Source organism: Rhamphochromis sp. 'chilingali', assembly GCF_963969265.1.
Source record: "Rhamphochromis sp. 'chilingali' genome assembly, chromosome: 4".
NCBI classification, from domain to species: domain Eukaryota; kingdom Metazoa; phylum Chordata; class Actinopteri; order Cichliformes; family Cichlidae; genus Rhamphochromis; species Rhamphochromis sp. 'chilingali'.
Genome location: NC_137948.1, coordinates 29730448 through 29747441, shown reverse-complemented (window position 1 = coordinate 29747441; position 16994 = coordinate 29730448). Strand labels below are relative to the sequence as shown.

At 40.3% G+C, this 16994-nt stretch overlaps 1 protein-coding gene and 1 long non-coding RNA gene across 2 annotated transcripts; one reads left to right on the top strand and one right to left on the bottom strand.

The window, feature by feature from the left end:
- Positions 1 to 293: 293 nt before the first annotated feature.
- Positions 294 to 1867, top strand: LOC308395278. The gene is made up of 3 exons (XR_013971365.1): positions 294 to 557; positions 1236 to 1324; positions 1523 to 1867. It is a non-coding gene; the product is annotated as an uncharacterized lncRNA (long non-coding RNA).
- Positions 1868 to 6899: 5032 nt separating this feature from the next.
- Positions 6900 to 16644, bottom strand: pdia2 (protein disulfide isomerase family A, member 2). The gene is made up of 11 exons (XM_080880898.1): positions 16287 to 16644; positions 15329 to 15535; positions 12473 to 12606; positions 12251 to 12388; positions 11541 to 11657; positions 11273 to 11398; positions 10908 to 11102; positions 10641 to 10761; positions 7832 to 8010; positions 7573 to 7746; positions 6900 to 7494 (listed from the first exon to the last, which is right to left on the bottom strand). Exons 1-11 carry the CDS (start codon positions 16561 to 16563, stop codon positions 7438 to 7440), a joined length of 1725 nt encoding a protein of 574 aa, XP_080737024.1. The 5' UTR covers positions 16564 to 16644; the 3' UTR covers positions 6900 to 7437.
- Between the last annotated feature and the right edge of the window lie 350 nt (positions 16645 to 16994).

Here is a 16994-nt window from a genome sequence, read left to right as displayed (position 1 = left end):
TTGTCACAAATTGTGTCTGTGAGCGCTACAGTATGGAATCAGAACGATGCCACCTTGAAACGAAACCGAAAAATGGATTGAAACCGAAAAAAAATATTGTAACTGAAATAAATATACTGAAAAATCTTGTATTGAAACCGAAAAAAAAATTGATAGTGAAAAACAATTAATTGAAACTGTAATTTTTTTGTTTTCGCTTACAATTTTTTTTTGTTTTCGGTTTCCATCCATTTTTCGGTTTCCATCCATTTTTCGGTTTCAAACCATTTTTCAGTTTCACTCTGCTGGCACTGTTTTGGTGTACGGGGGCGCGCTGGGGGGCGGGGATTCCGACCCGCATGTATTTGCATATATTATAATGCTGACCAATGACTGGAGAAAACACTGACGACGCGGCTGCGGTCACGGACAAACTCGCACGTGTCTGTTCGGGAATGGCAGATGCCGAGAGGTCCAGCGTTTACATTACCGACTATTTCAAAGTGACAGCCTGAGGTGTTCTTCAGTAAATTGGACTACCGGACAGGAGGACCTGAGGCCCCACCGCATTATTTTTGGTAAGTTAAATGTGTTTGTAAGCTAATCCGTAATTTAGGTCCTTAGCTAGCTACCTAAGGACCTAGCTAGCTAAGATGAGCACTCGGCTGTCGGGGAAACATGTTTTGTAAAGTTCGTTTAGCTACCCCGTGCAGGTGAATTAATTTACCCTGACTAAAGAAATCAAGAGAAACGCACCGGGCTGCTCAGTGACTAACCACGGTTACTGTACTTTTATTATGAGTATTATACTGTAAGAGCAACGGGCTGGACTCTGCTTCTGCTCCTGTGCAGAGCTGATTATTAAATATGTGCAAACAGCAGCATGTTTTCTGTCGCTTTCCACATGTGGAAGGACATTAAAGCCAACTTTTAAATTCCCCTCATTAGTCAATAGCTACGGATTAAATAGCAAAGCCCGATACTTATGTACTGAAACCAACTACTTCCGCTTGTCAGCTTAAGTTAAAATGTTACATTTTTCCCCTGATTATTTTTTTTAGCTTTTTTTTTTTTTTACTGAGTTTGTTACAAATATTCAGGTTAAAAAACTGTCCAAATTATTTTTAATGAATTATGTTCACAAAGTCACATGTTCAGTACTCTGTACAGCTTGCATCCTTTAGGACAAATAATTTGAAACGTTAATATTTCTTGTTCAATACTGAGCTGATAACACCTCTGTATGTTGTGACCAGGATGCAGCAGCAGACTGAACCTCGACTGAAACCTGCTCCATCATCTCATCTTTGCAGATGTCCATTTATAAAGCATCAACAACTCAAAGGTAAACATGATATTAGAAAATGTGTTAGTAAAGCCTTTAAAACAAATAAAAAAATAAACAGCTGTCGGCAGAACTGTAGGACTGAACAACTTCAGATCCCGAGTGTGTGAGGCCAGAGAAGGATCAGCTGTATTTCAGATTTGAGAGATAAACTTTATATTTCAGTTTGTGATGATTCTGTTCTGTTTGTGATTACAGGAGCTGACCTCAGATTCAGACCTCAGCACCACCCAGTGACAGCAGACAGATCATCCTATATCTTCAATCTTTGTAGTAACTCCAAAATTAACTGAAGAAAACAGTACAAAGGTTAAAGTACCACATGTGCTGTCAGTGAAAGCTGCAGCTGTTTTATTGATAAATTTAAAGACAAAAAGTCAAAAGGATTAATCACCCCTGTAACTGTGTCACTATACATCAGCATTAACAGTACCTCAGTTTGGTGTTTCAGAAAACTGCTGATCTCAGACCTGCACAACTTCTGTTTTAAACACTGAATGTACTCAGCTACATGAAGAGCACGTGATGTTTTCTCTGACACAATTAAATACAACCTGATTAAAAGTCAAAGGTTGTTACTTGTATTTGAACTAAAAACTTGTGATCTGGAATTCTTTCACTGTTTTTTGACAATAGTGTGTTATTTATCATAAAGTAATTCAGAGTCATTCATACCAGAGTAACCAGTGAGCACAACATATATTTAACTTTCTACAGGACTTAAAGCTATTACTATAGCTTATAGCTATTACTTAACTGCACTACTGTATAGTTCTGTGTAAATAATCATTCTGTACATATGATGATTTTTAATCCTACAACTGTTTATAATTTGCATAGTTCACATTTCTGTATAACTGTATATCTCAGATTTCTGTAGTTTCTCATTTATATCCTGTACATAGTTTGTACTCACTACAGCCTGTACATACTTATAGTTATAGAATATTCACAACATATTTCATACCGTGTACATTGTAACATACCATAATAGACCCATTTCTGTAATATACTTACATATCTATACTATTGCTAATATATATTGTAATATATCTATATCACTAAAGCACTTCTGGATGGATGCAAACTGCATTTTGTTGCCCTGTACCTGTGCAATGACAACAAAGTTGAATTCTATTCTATTATATTATGTAAAAGTCCAGACCCTCTGAGGATTATCTGAGTACTTCTAACATTACACAAAACAAAGGTCTCCATCAGTGTTCATGAAATGCTAGGTTTATCCTTCTTGTGAGGGAGCTGCTGGTGAAGATCACGAGCCCTGCTTGATCCCGGCGATGAGTTTCAGTCTTCCTGGTGTTTCTGAAATGATGCCTCTCACTGTGGGTCAACAGAACTTCTGGCACAGGACAGCTGTAATGAAAGAAATTGAAGTTTTGGAAATGCCCTATATGTGAGAAGCAGATTTTGTATTTACTTTTCTTTTGCCAATCAAGATAACAAATAGGGGTGGGCGATATAAACGATATATGATAGAAACGATATAAATTTGGCTAACGATAGAGCGATATAGTCAAAATCTCTATCGCGATAGTGCATGTTGATGATGTCATCAAGCTGCGCCTGTTTTGGTCGAAAGCATCGCAGCGGCTACAACCATTATCATCTGCAGATTATGGCGGGCGATAGTCATAGCAAAGAGATGAAGCACTTTTGAAATATGGGGAAAGCCAAAAACTGCCGTTCCTTCACTTCCGTAACATTGATTCATTAATGTTGAATTCTCTCGCAGCTGCTCTATTCCCATGTTGTTGCAGTATATTAATAACTAACCTCGTATTGTGGATGAATAATCTCAGTTGTTCTCCTGACTGAAGTTTGGCCCATGTATAGCATCCTGCTATGTGATTGCATTTGTCCCTGACCACCAGAATCCCTCACGTTAACTTTTATTGAGTGGAAAAAAAGTTAGCTGTGTCGCTAGCAATCACATTCACGTAGCACAACATTATATACCAGGTAGTCCAACTTCAGTAACCCTGCAAACGCCACTGCTGTTTAGTTTTCTGTCTTCATTTATGTTGGTAGCAGAGCTGTTTCAAAAGTCTCTCAGTCAGAACATGGTATGAAATGTTTAGGTGTAAACTAGCGAGCTAACTTCCTGTTAACTTCTAACTCCGTTAAATTTAATAAATTCTGTTTTCATGGATGCATGGATGTACAACTTAATTGTTACACCCGATAAAGCAGCAACGCTGATGATTTAATTAAAGATGAAAGAATTTAGACTGTTTTTAATTCTGTGTTCGTTTGACTTTGGGACCTGAAGCGGACGGAGTTTTGGACCCAGATTACTCCGCGAAGCTCCTCACTACGGCAGCCGTAATGCTCTTACAATCCAGCAAGCAGTGCGGCTTACCAAAGTTGTACTAAAACATTTTTTAACAGATTTCTGCACGCCAAAATCGGTTCGAGGTCAGTAAGCACAACCAGAATTCATACATAAGGCACACTCTCGATTTTTGAGAAAATTAAAGGATTTTAAGTGTGCCTTATAGTGTGGAAAATACGTTATACAGAAGAAAAGAATATATCGCAATATATATCGTTACCGCACATGCTTCAAATTATATCGCGATATGAATTTTAGGCCATATCGCCCAGCCCTAATAACAAAGTATAATTTTCACCATACAATTACTAACCTTGTCATCTCCTGCACTGTCTGTTTTGGGCTCTGGGCTCCTCCTTCCCAGCGCTCATGAGACTGCTTTGATGCACTGTGGTATGAGGTGCTAACCTGTTGACAGTGTTGGGAAGGTTAATTTTAAAATGTATTCCACCAAAGATTATAGAAGTAATGTGTTCTGAATACTTTACAACTACATGAATGTGCTATTGCTGTGTGATTTATTACTATTACTGAAGGCTACTCGCCATACCAACACCAACTAGATGTTAAAAATCTTAATATAAATGAGTAACAGTAGGGTGGACATTAGGTAAGGCTGCAGCGATCTCGTGTAGAAAACTATTCAGCACGTATATAAAACAGGTCAGCGGCTCCGAACCGTAGTAAAGGGACCTCTGGCTAATACGTCCGGTTCGTGTCGGGCTCATAGCTGAAAACTAGCTTTACTTTGTTGTCTGGGTCAAGTTTGCTAGCGAGAGACAGAGAGAGGCGTTGAAAGGCTGCTTATTGTTTCGGAGGAAAACACGAACACAGTGTACAGTCGAGTCTTAACAGCTTACTTACAGCTGGGCTCGTCAGGCTCTCTTTTTGGCTTTAGTGGTTATTATTATATTTACATGCTTCCAGCTCCTGTTTCTGCTCCGTAACAGCTCGTACTTTTCCTTTTTCTCCCTCCTCGCTCACAGACACATAACGGGTATGGCAGTCCATTCTCCCTGCAGCACGGACTACACTGCCCATGAGGCTACATTGTTTAGGGCGATGCCTGTAACACTCTGCTATTGCCTTCATATTAAATAATTTTTGTATAATAATTTTTAGAGGCTCTTATTGTGTGTTTTGTTTGGGTTTCCACCGGCGTGGAATTACCAAAAAATAGAGAGACCATAGCCTAACATATGAAACAGGTAAATACCGCCATGTAATCCATTTATTTCAACAAACTAACTGTATTCTCAATATCACCTATTGAACAGTAATTGTAACGGATACATTTACTCATATTTTGTATTTTAAATACGTAACGCCGGTGCATGTATTATGTTACTGCCCAACACTGCCTGTTGAGATCCTGAGATCCGCTCCTAGAACACCGGCCTCCAACTCCTGAAGAGACACGGGTGTCCCTAAATTTAGCAAATATTAGCTTCAGGCTAGCTTGCTACGACGAATAGGCTAATACCAGCATTTTACCACAACTTCACCAGATGTAGCTAAAAAAACTAAACTAATGTCCAGTCCAGTGGGACAGCAAGAAAAGATGACAAAAAATGATTACTTACTTGCGGTTTGGAGGTTCGAGCTGAAATTGAAGCAGCCATTGAAAGACGGGAAGAGAGAAAGATGGCAGCTTGGTCAGCACTAGTGGCCTCTATAATATATGCAAATACATGCGGGCCGGAAACCCAGCGCGCCCCCGGACGCCAAAACAGTGCCAGCAGAGTGAAACTGAAAAATGGATTGAAACCGAAAAATGGATTGAAACCGAAAAAAAAAAAATTGTAAGCGAAAACAATTCCATACTACAGCTGCTGCAGTGTTAAAGTGACGCAAGAGAAGAAGATGAGGGGTTATTTGCAAAGGTAAGGACTGCTCAGCAAGTGAAGTTTTAGAAAATCAAATTTAGATCTGCAATTAATGTTGATTCATTTTAGAGTTTTTTAACCAAATGTTGGATCAAAATTGCCAAATTATGTCTGTAAAATGTCTTCCAAAACAAATTAAATATACGAATTTTGTCTTATTCAGAGCTTGCATGAAAACAGCTGGCAGTTTAGTTCAAGCTACACCGGTTAGTTTGCTGTATCGTGATAACATTTACAATGATGCACTATTTGGGATGGAAGTACTGTTACTAGGTTACATCAGGGGTGTTAGGATCTTTGGGTCCTAACACCTCCTAGTTTCTTGAGTTTTTCTTGCTCCTCCCAGTTTTGTGGGTTTTTGGTTCATTCTTGGAGTTATTATGTGATTACACTCTAGTTCTTCATGTCCTAGTCATTGCATAAGTTATCACCCTCATACCTTTCTGACCTTTTGAACTGGTACACTCCTGCAAGATCACTGAGGTCTGCAGATCAAATGTTCCTAGCTGTCCCAAAGTCCAAATTAAAGCACAGAGGAGATCGAGCCTTTGCCGTGACTGCTCCTAAACTGTGAAACAAACTGCTGTTTCACATCAGGACCTTTTATTCCTTGGCTTTTAAATGAGAATAAGTTCATACTACTTTTATTTGTCTTATTTCTTACTCAGATCTTCTCACTTTATGCTTCTTAGATTTTGTCATGTCTTCCTATGTTTTTATCTCTTTTGATTATTTAAATGTACAACACTTTGCTCAACAGTTGTTGTTTTAAATGTACTATATAAATAAATTCAAGCTCGTTGCTGTAACCTGTTTGTATTTTGATCTTTTGAGTCTGTAAAATTTAGTTATCTTCATCTATGGCCCTGGTCATGCTTCTGTGTCTCACTGTGCCCTGTCCCTATGGTCGGTCACCCTGTTGTCTCAGGTCAGTCATGTCTCTGTGCTTATTTAGTCTTTACCTGCATCTAGTTTGTCTCGGGTCCGGGTCTCTGTCTCTGTGTTTGTTTATTTCTGGTCTTATTTTGATCGTCTCTTATGTGTGCATTGTGTTTTTGCTTCTTCTGTCTTGTTAGCCTGATTTAGTTCACCTGTGCTCCCTGGTGCACTCCATCTCCCTCATTACTTCCTGTGTCTGTTTAAGCCCTTGTTTGTCTTTCCCTCAAGCTGTGTGTCCTGTGAGTTCCTGTGTAGTTTCCTAGCTTGTATTCCCACATGTCTGCTTAGTCTTTCTATTCAGTCTCATGTAAGTTCAGCAATAACTGAGTTCAGTTCTATGCCTGAGTCCTCCATATTGTATAACAAATACCTCTCACACAGTGATAAAGGGTAGCAGACATTAATTTATATTTGAGGTGATGCTGATTAGACTGGTTTCTACTTTTTACACTAGATTTATCATATTAAGGGGGTTAGAAATAAGCCACATAGCTCACAACACATACAGTTATGTCTTGTTGAATTCAAGATAAAGAGCAGTGAATATCAGAGCAGCAGCACAAGTCAGCTGATCACAGTTTGTACACAAAGAAACTCACAGAACAAATCATTATGTGACTCGTTTCCAAGAAATCTCTAAGAAATTCTTTTCACTGCACTGCTACGTCCAACCTTGATCCTGGTCCATCGTGTCCTCGTAATCCTGCTGAAGCTCAATTTTATGACACATTTGGAGAGTCTCTATAAATATTACCGTCTGTGTTGAACGTGTCAAATTCAGCCGTGTGAAGCACTCAACAGACATATAAAGAAGCAAGCATCAAGACAAAAAGTTTAAAGCTTTTTCACAACAAAGCCAACACTTTAAACCTGTATCACTTTTATTAAGAAAATTCAAAGTTGCTAGGTTGATCCTGATTGGCCAAAAAGTGACATTACAGCTCATCTTTGGATGTTTTGTTGGTCTTTTCCTCTGCGGACTCATTGGGCTCCTGAAAAAGAGGAAAACGTGTGAACTGTGGATTATTTTTAAAAGAAAAACAGCATAAATCTGCAGCGTTAACACAAACCTTGCTATCGCCAGTAGCCTTGTCGGCTTCCTTCTTCTCATCCACCTCATCCTCATCATCATCATCATCATCGTCGTCGTCATCCTCATCCTTTTCCTCTTTAGGTAAAACTCCTCCACCATCCAGGAATTTAGAAAATGTCTCCAGGTCCCTTTCTCCAGTGTATTCGATCACCTGAGAGAAAAGGAAAGAATGCAGTGTGTAGAGGTGTGTGTGTGCGCGCGTGTGCGTGTGTGTGTGCGCGCGCGTGTGTGTTTACCTCTTTGTCACCAGCTGGGAAGTATTTGAGTGTTGGGAAACTCTTAATGTCAAGAGATTCCACTTCATTGGCTGTGGCGTCTATTTTGGCTATGATGATGTCATCATGGTCGGCATATTTCTCACCAAGCTGATCCCAGATGGGAGCCAACTCCTTGCAGTGTCCACACCATGGAGCATCTACACTCAGACACACAGAGATACACATACAAGGAACGTCATTCTAATGTTGGTGAAGATGAATTAATGAAAGGTGGATTATTTCAGCTGTATGTTACAGTAAACACAGAGGAATAACCATTTTAGAGATCTGCTTCGTTGCTTAAAGGAAATGTGGAAGGATAGGAGGTTCTTACCTTAAGTTCAGCTAAATAAACTTTAACTCCCTTAATGCCAACTCCCTGTTTGGTGCATAGTAATCTACACACATTATATGGACCAAAGAACTTAGCCAACACGATGTTCCACCAACAGGAGCTGCTCGACATGTAAACTCATGCCATGAAGCTCCTGGTGCACAGTTTCTGTGCTGATGTTAATGACAGAGGTTTGGAGCTCTGCAGTTACTGAGTCAGCAGAGAGTTGGCGTCTTTTATGAACTATACGTGGTCTACCAACACTTACAGCTGATCGTGGAATTTATAGATGTCACAGAAAATGTTACAAACTGACTTGTTGCTATGATGGCATCCTGTTACAGAACCGATTCTTTCATAAATGTTTGTAAAGGCAGACTGCATGGCTAAGTGCTTGACTTTATACACCTGTGGCAATGAAACTGAAAGCACCTGAATTAAAAGGCGTTTCCTAATCCTTTTGTCCACATAGTGTATGTTCTTTATTTTAGAAATCCAGCTGAGCTGTTGGCCTGTCTTACTGCTCTTGCCCCATATGACTTTAGAGTAGTGACATGGCCACGTTAACAATTACTTGTGTTAAGTGAGAACAATAATCTTCTTACAGAGTATGTGCCCTTTCTCCACCTTAATGGGTGGGCCAATCTGAATGAAACTTGCATTACTAACATCTAGATGGTGTTTTTTTGTAGATCCATTATAAACCCCAGCTCTGTTAATTTTCATGATATCATGTTCATTTTATCATACCTCTATAAATGTGATGTTATCTTCTCTGTTTGCGTTTCTTACTTTTGTTCATCTATTCACCACCAAATACAGAATGAAGAATTTGAAAAACTGCCGCAAGCCTGGCATGAACTTTAGGATTGGTTGTTGCTAACTAATATTACCTTTTTGCAGTTGTGTGACTCCATCCATATACTAAAGTTGGAATGTACTTCTGATTGTGTCCAGACTCAAGATACATGCAGTGCAGACGCTGAACAAATTTATTAATCGGTGGATACAAAAGGTCAGCATCACCAGATCAGCATCTGACTGAAGGTGAAATATCGTCACAGTCTCACCCTCTGCTTCTGTGTGCGTATGGCGCCAAATATTGGCCAAAAAAGTGTTTTTGAAGAACAACACTATGGCAAAGCACAGGTGACCATCGACCTTCTGGCTTTAAAATGCTATTTTATTAGACATTTTGTGGCTGTAGTCTTGACTGGTTGCATTGATGTTTGGCCAGCAAATTCTAATCAGCTGTTCAGTGTGTGCAAGACAACGTTTAAGCAAATTTTGGCAGGATTAAAAGATTAAAAGACAGCCACAGCATAATTATGCCTCGAACATATAAAAAGAACAGGTGTGAATTTATACTACTTTTTCTCCAGGCTAAGCCTTTTTCCCAAATCCGGATCTTTCTCCACATGCCCTGCTTTGATTACAGGAGTGGAATCAGTTGCTTGGTGGCTTGAGTTTCCAGCTGCCAATCATCTGCAATCATCTTTGCCTCAAATACCGGTCCTTAGCTCCAGCATGCTGCCCAATCACATAATCAGCCGTTCAGTTCCTCGAGCCACTCACTAAACCTCTTGCTAATTCCTTGCTGATCCACTCCTGGAGTGGACCTCCTCTGGTCTCCAGCTTGCACAGATTACTTGTGTCTGAGTGTCCCTCTCTGCTCTCACTGGCTCGGATTAGCCTTCGCTCTGTGTGCACGCTGCCAGCTCCAATCCTTTTACCAGCTCATTCTGCTTCTCTGTCTCAAACACTTCATGATGTTCTTTGGTAAACTGTAAATAAATATTGCTTGACCATGCTTCTGCTTCCTGTCGCTTCACTTTGAGTTCTCTCCAGCTTTAACACAAGACTTGAATGATAATGTCATCATATATAGATACTGCATCTAATATCAGTACCTCCTTCACTCAATAGCTTAATCTACTTCTGTTAGTGCTTGTTTTGTGTCCTCTTCTGTAGTTTCTGTAACATTAAAATCGTTCGGTATGCTATAGACTCTACAGCCTTTGCTCCATGCTCTCTTGAGAGGATGTTTTGTTCAGAAGTAGTAAATTCAAGGAGTTTTCCCTCCTTGAATCCACTGTTGGTGGATATGCAAATATTTTTCTTGTCAAAGGTTTAAAGACTGCATTGGAAATGTCTATCCTCGGTGTTTGTGCAGGGTTCCAGCTGCCAAATTTCCTATTAGACCAGGACTCGCTTTTAAGTTATTGAGATGTCGGAAATCCTGCTCACAGGTAGGCTCATTAAAGTAAGATGAGACACCGGAGCAACTCCGGTGCCTCATTTAGCGAAGCAGCTTAAATCAAGGACTAATGAATTTGAAGTCAGAGAAAAGTGATGATCAAAGTGATGTTGGCAAACTTCACTGCAAATTTGATTGAGTTGAATAATAAATGAATGCTCTGATTTCACAAGATCCCTGTCCAGGATTTGACTTACAAAACTCCACAAACACATTTTTGGTCGGGTCCAGAGCGACGGAGTCAAAGTTCTTTCCCACCAGGATTTTAACTGGTCCTTTGTCCCAGTCCTCTGGGATATCCTCTGACCGATAGTAAGGCTGCAGAAGAAAAAAGGACCAGTTAGAAGAACTCGTACTTCTACAGTACTTTACTAGTTACATTACTTCACTCCAAGTGCTTTTAACCTAACATTCACAGTCACATACAGACTTGAGAAGGTGAGGACTGTCTGCATTTGTAGTACCTTTGCAGTACCATCCACAACCTCTTGGCACAGCTGTCGTAGTGAGTCTATGGTCAGTTCCTCTGAGTCATTGGCGTACTTCTTTCCTGTGTCCATATTAATGATGCGCATCGTGGGGGCGTCGTCCTTGGACACGGCAAAGTAGCTCAGCACGTGTGACAGGGGCTCTGACACGTCTATCAGAATGAACAGCAGCTGTATCACACACACACACACACACACACACACACACACACACACACACACACATTTCCAACAGTTTAGAGGACGAAGCACTGATGAAACAAAGTCTTCACCTTACATTGTAATGATCCACATGACACACACACACACACACACACACACACACAGAGCAGGACAGTTACCTTTCCCTTGAACTCCTTGGCAACAGCCTTGAATTTTTCCAGGAGCCTCATCTGACTCTCCGCTGTGGAGTTCATGAACAGAAGGCAGTGCACGTTGATGCCAGAGTTGAAGACTTTGTCTGCTACCTGAAAATACACACACACACACACACACACACACACACACACACACACACACACACACACACACACACACAGTATTATGCTATCATTTTTTAAATTTAATTGCAGTTTTCTCTTCGTGTCTGCTCACTGGTGTGTGCGTTACCTCCTGGCTGAATCGGATGATCAGCTGCAGGCTGTTTTGCTTGATGAAGGTGGTCATGTTGTTTTTGTCCAACTTCCCTTCTTCTGACAACACAAAGTCTGCTCTGCCATCATCAAACTAGCAAACACACACACACACACACACACACACACACACACACACACATTTACATTTTACATACTTGAAATATTACACCTGCAGGATTAAGGTTCATAATTCTGTGCGTTCTTTCTCCACATCTATAACACAGTAGTTGCTGTATAATCTACCCTCTCAAATCCATAAATGTCATAGTAATTAATGTGTTTTGGTCTTTAATTCAGTTTTAGTGGTTTTAATGTTTGATTTGTTACCTCATGTGTACGTTTTTTCTTTCACATACAGTATGTTTAAATGGTTTTCTATGTTTGTTTTTTCTTAATTATCTATAAATAATATCAACCTACCAGGTTGCATTTTCCCTTTTAAATAAATACAAAGATTATTACAACTATTTTGTCATATTCTCACTGATTCATCAAAATCTGTTTTATAGTGAAGTTATTCAAAGAAATGACTCATAGACTCAAAGAAGTTGATTCTGTCACAGTCTCTTTTTCTGATGTTTTTTCTCTTCATGGTCAATAGGATAAATAATTTACAGGAACACGCAGTCACCATCTCCGGACACTAGATGGCAGCAAAGCAAAGTATCTGCAAAGTATTTGTACCTTTTTGAAGAGCACCACGGAGCTGCCTTTCACCTCATACTTCTGGAAAACCTCTGGAGTGGCTGTGACTCCAAACTCTGTGTCAGGCGTGTCCATAGCAACTTCCTTAAACACCTGAGCAGCTTCACTATCCAAACTCTGCAGGAGAGGGCGAGAGCATGGAGTTACGAGCACTCATAGATGATTGCATGATTTAATGTTAGCCTCGACAGAAGGACAGACCTCGAAGAATCCCACTACAGTGATGTTATGGGCGTCTATGAACTGAGCTGCAGAATCTGCAGACTCCAGGGCTTCAGCACCGGCGCCAGTGCGACGCTTCATCCACTGGATTATCCCCGTCGTCGTCCTCTTACCTGCAGAGAAAAGGTCGATATAAAGCGGCTGTTTCAGGTGCTTTGAAGCAAAGAGTGCCCAACATCAGCTTGTAGCTCAGCTTTGAGCAGAAATGATAACAAGAGAGTAGAAACAGGCAGTCAAAGGAACAGTCAGAAAGTAATGGGTATTTGTAATATCTGCTAAAAGTCTGGCTTAATTAATAAATGTTGGAATTGCTAGCTAGCTTTTATTTTTAGTACTAGCTAAAAGGTTATGGGTAAATATTTGAAACAGCTAGTCAAAGTCATTTTATATCGAGGGGTACATACCGCCAACCCAGCTTTGACCTTAAGTAATCGGTCAGTATAGAGGTTTAACTGCATATTGCTAAATGTGTAGTTAAATGAGGGGGCAGGGATAGCTCAGTAGGTAGAGTGGTGGCCCCATGATCGGAAGGTCGGGGGTTCAACTCCACTGAACGGCTACCCTGAGGTACCCCTGAGCCGTCCCTACACACTGCTCCCCGGGCGCTGCATTGGTGGCTGCCCACTAGTGATGGGTCGTTCGCGAACGAAATGGCTCTTAGAGCCGACTCTTTGACGTGAACGACGCGAGCCGGCTCCTTATCGCGAGCCGTCACGTGGTTTTTTTTTTTTTTTTCTTTCTCTCAGCCTCTCTCTCGCACTTTTTTTCCGCTTCACTCTGCACGCGAGCCTTGTGCTTTACGCTGGGCAGAGGGGGGAGGGGCGGTAGTTACACTCAGTAGCACAGGAACAGAGCCAGAGAGAGAGAAAGAGAGGCAGGGACAACAACATTAGAAAGGTATAGTAATCATCCACAACTATTTTCGGTTGCAGATGATAAAGGATTGAGAAAGTTTATTCATGCAGGTCCATATGACAGAGAATATGCATGTTCTTTTAGTTTTCATATTATAATTTATATTTAATTGTGTTGTGGTTTGCAGTGTTTTGTGTTCTTTTCACTTTAAATTTGTGAAAGGAAAAAGCTGAAAATGTAAATAGTTAAAACTTGAAATGTGAATAGTTGATTTTTGTATTAGATGATTTATTTATTACATTTTATGTGGAGTGAATAAATAAAAGTATATTTACGGTGGCCCCTAGAGACAAAGCACATACAAACTTCAAATCACGTACGAACTCTGAAGCATGTACAAACTCCAAAACACGTAAAAACACGTACAAACTCCAAAACACGTAAAAACTCCAAAACACGTAAAAACACGTACAAACTCCGAAGCACGTAAAAACTCAGAAGCATATAAAAACTCAGAAGCACATAAAAACTCAAAACACGTACAAAAGAACAACAGAAGTGCTCCAGGATGCTGGGCGCAGTGTTGAGCCTTTGTTATCTTGTGGCTACACAAGCCAGCAAGTACCAATGACCGGATTTGGTGTGTGGTAATAACAGGTAAATGAACTTTTTTTTAAATTATTTGAATATATATATGAGTGCCTGTGTATAAATACACAAACAATACACACATGCTTTCAATTGTGTAATTTAAGTGATCTAGTAGCTCTGCTTTGGAAGTTCAGTTCATGCTAGAAATGTGTTTTGGAGTTTGTACGTGTTTTGTCTCTAGGGGCCACCGCATATATTTATATATAAACATATATAAATAAAACCACTTGTTTTTACGTTAGTAATTCCTTTTGTGCATAATTTTATATTATTGTTAATAATAAATTAATTAAAGCAACAAAACAACCTGAAGAGCCGGTTCGGAGCCGAGAGAGCCGGCTCTTTTTAGTGAGCCGAACCGAAAGAGCCGGTTCTCTAAAAAGAGCCGGAAATCCCATCACTACTGCCCACTGCTTCACTGGGTAGAATGGGTTAAATGCAGAGGAACTATTTCCCTATGCGGACTAACACATATATGAATAGAAAGTTTGCTGTAGTAAATGAAACAAATCTGTCTTAAATTGTAAGAAATAAATGTGTAAAAGTACAGAAAAAGTTGTGGTAGCTTATCGTGCAGACTGTCCTGTAATTATAAAGCACACAAGTGTCATTAATTCCCAAAAAATACCTTTTTTTAAAAATTTTGGACCCATTTATTTCTACAGTCAATAGTGAAAAAACAAGAACGTTACTGTTGTTTGTTTGTTTATCTGTCACTTAATTACACTTGAAGTGCAAATAGCCTTGGAGAAGGTTTTTAGCAGAAAAAAAGTTAAAAGCCCCAAATTGTCATCTAAAAAACATTTCCAAACCTGTCCAGTGGCTGGATTGGACTGTTTGCTGGAAAAATGAATTTACAGTAATTATTTTAATTTTAAAAAGTGTAGCATGAGTTCAATTCAACATGTTTTAATGTGAGAAGTGATGCTGATGAAGGGCTACTTTTTAAAAATAAAATTTTTGGTCACATTAGATTCTTATTGTAATAAAGTTGAGCGAAAGACCAGTAAAGACCTCTAGGCAGATTCCAACCCTTATTGCATATGGGTCAGCTGCTCTACTCAGTACCCATCCCACAGGCCTTTGTGGGAACCACAGCTTTGACACACAAAGACTCAGAAAAATTATAATAATTAAAAAATATCTAACACCAACTGGGTTACACAGTAGTTTAAACACGCACATTTGGTTCAGTGTGCAAACTAATAGATGATAACCCTCGAAGGTGCTGGGAGGTGGAAAAATGCAAACTATACACAATCAGGTGATGATGTTCACTGATGATGCATAAAGAGCTGCTTGTGTTTGTGTATAAGTGTGTGTGTTCACCGGTGTATTCGACAGGCTCTTTGCGGTCTCCATTGATGAAGAGTTTCAGAGTGGGGAAGCTTCCGACGTCAAACTCTTCGGCCAGCTCTTTCTCCTCCGTGGCGTCCACTTTGGCCAAGCGCAGCTCCGGCTCCTCCTCCTTCAGCTTCTCGGCAGCCTCGGCGTAAATTGGCTCCAGCTGTTTACAGTGACCGCACCAAGGAGCATCTACAGTACATATAAAACACATGAACACACACAGTTCAATGAAAGTTCCAGAGAACTCCAGAGAGAGTGAGAGACAGAGGGAGACACTACAGGGGTTTGTCCACAGCAGGCCTCTGCTGCTATCAGCAGCTCCTGTCCAGATACTCATGGAAATGAGCAGCTGATAGAAAAGTGGCAGTTGGGCTCCGTCTTTCTCCCCCATGTCTCATTTCCTCGTCCTGGCCTCTCCGCTTCAGTTCATCTGTGGGAGAGTTGAACCCGCACAACACCTGGACAGGACGTGTCACGTGTGCGATAATGCCTCGGCGCTGTTAAAGGCTGGGAAAGGAAAGATTTTCTCTCTTTTGTAAATTGATCAAATTTTAAATTCCTTGCCAGCAAAATGAGATAATCTTTTCACTTCCTGCCATATTTTCTAACCTTCTTTGATCAGTTTAGATTAGATTATGTTCCCAGGATGAACAAGGAGCATTAATGCTTATTTTACATTTTAGTTTTCATGTTATTACATAAAATCTGCACAACTTACCTATGAGTTCTTCTTTATGTGGCGCCTTATGCCAACCTTCGCTGTCACTGATGTTATTTGTGCATAAAAGCAACTCAAATTTAATAACAATTGTGTTGAAGACAGAACAAAGCGATAAGGGAAAATTCATCACAAGTTATTACTGGCATCTAAAGAAGGAGAAAGAGCTCATTTATCATAATAATCAGGATTTTGTTCCAGGATATAAGACATCCCACTTACAGAATTCAACCAGTAAATACTGATTCTCGCTGAGGGCTCTTTCAAAGTTGTTGATGTGAAGGATCATGACGTTATTCTCCTCCTCTATCTCAGTTGTTTTCTCTTTCTTTGGTGCCTCTGCCTCCTCCTCCGCCTCCTCGGTTGTCTCCTCCGATGCCTCCTCAGACGTCTCCTCTTGCGTCTCTGTCTGGCTGTCAGTGCTGTCCTCGGCCTGCGTGCAGGAGGCCCACAGCAGCAGGCCCAGCAGCGCTATGAACAAAAGCTTGTGAGTCTTCATGTCTGCGTCTCTGTCTGAGCTGCTCTGGTACCTGTGCTTAGGTGTAGGTGACCGTCAATGCATGTGTCTTTTACTCTTTGTACGATTATTTATCTAAGATGAAGCGTGTGTGTCAGAATGTTACTGGCCTTCCCTGTCATCCAATCAGGCGTCACGCCTGTAGGGGAAACTTTCCAGTCTCGGCCAATCAAACGATGCCTTGTAGATTCAGAATTGGGTAAACTGGATGATCGACTGCTGTGTTTGATCACACGTACACCTACTCGTATGTTTGTGTTTGTGTTTCTTTTGTTTATAGCGTTTAAATAGACCTCCCCATACACCACGTGGTAGCATTAAAACGCTTTTAACTTTAACTCCTCTTTCTGCTCCTTATCAAACCCTCATTTACCTAAAAACTCCCACAGTGATACTAACAAGTGGATTAACAA

Excerpts from the sequence above, each read along its gene's own strand:
- pdia2 (XM_080880898.1), bottom strand. The coding sequence starts at position 16,563 with ATGAAGACTCACAAGCTTTTGTTCATAGCGCTGCTGGGCCTGCTGCTG. Across the intron at positions 12,607-15,328 it reads AGAGCCTGTCGAATACACCG|GTAAGAGGACGACGACGGGG; the intron begins GTGAACACACAC and ends TTTTCTCTGCAG. Across the intron at positions 8,011-10,640 it reads AAATGTGTTTGTGGAGTTTT|ATGCTCCATGGTGTGGACAC; the intron begins GTAAGTCAAATC and ends GTCTGAGTGTAG.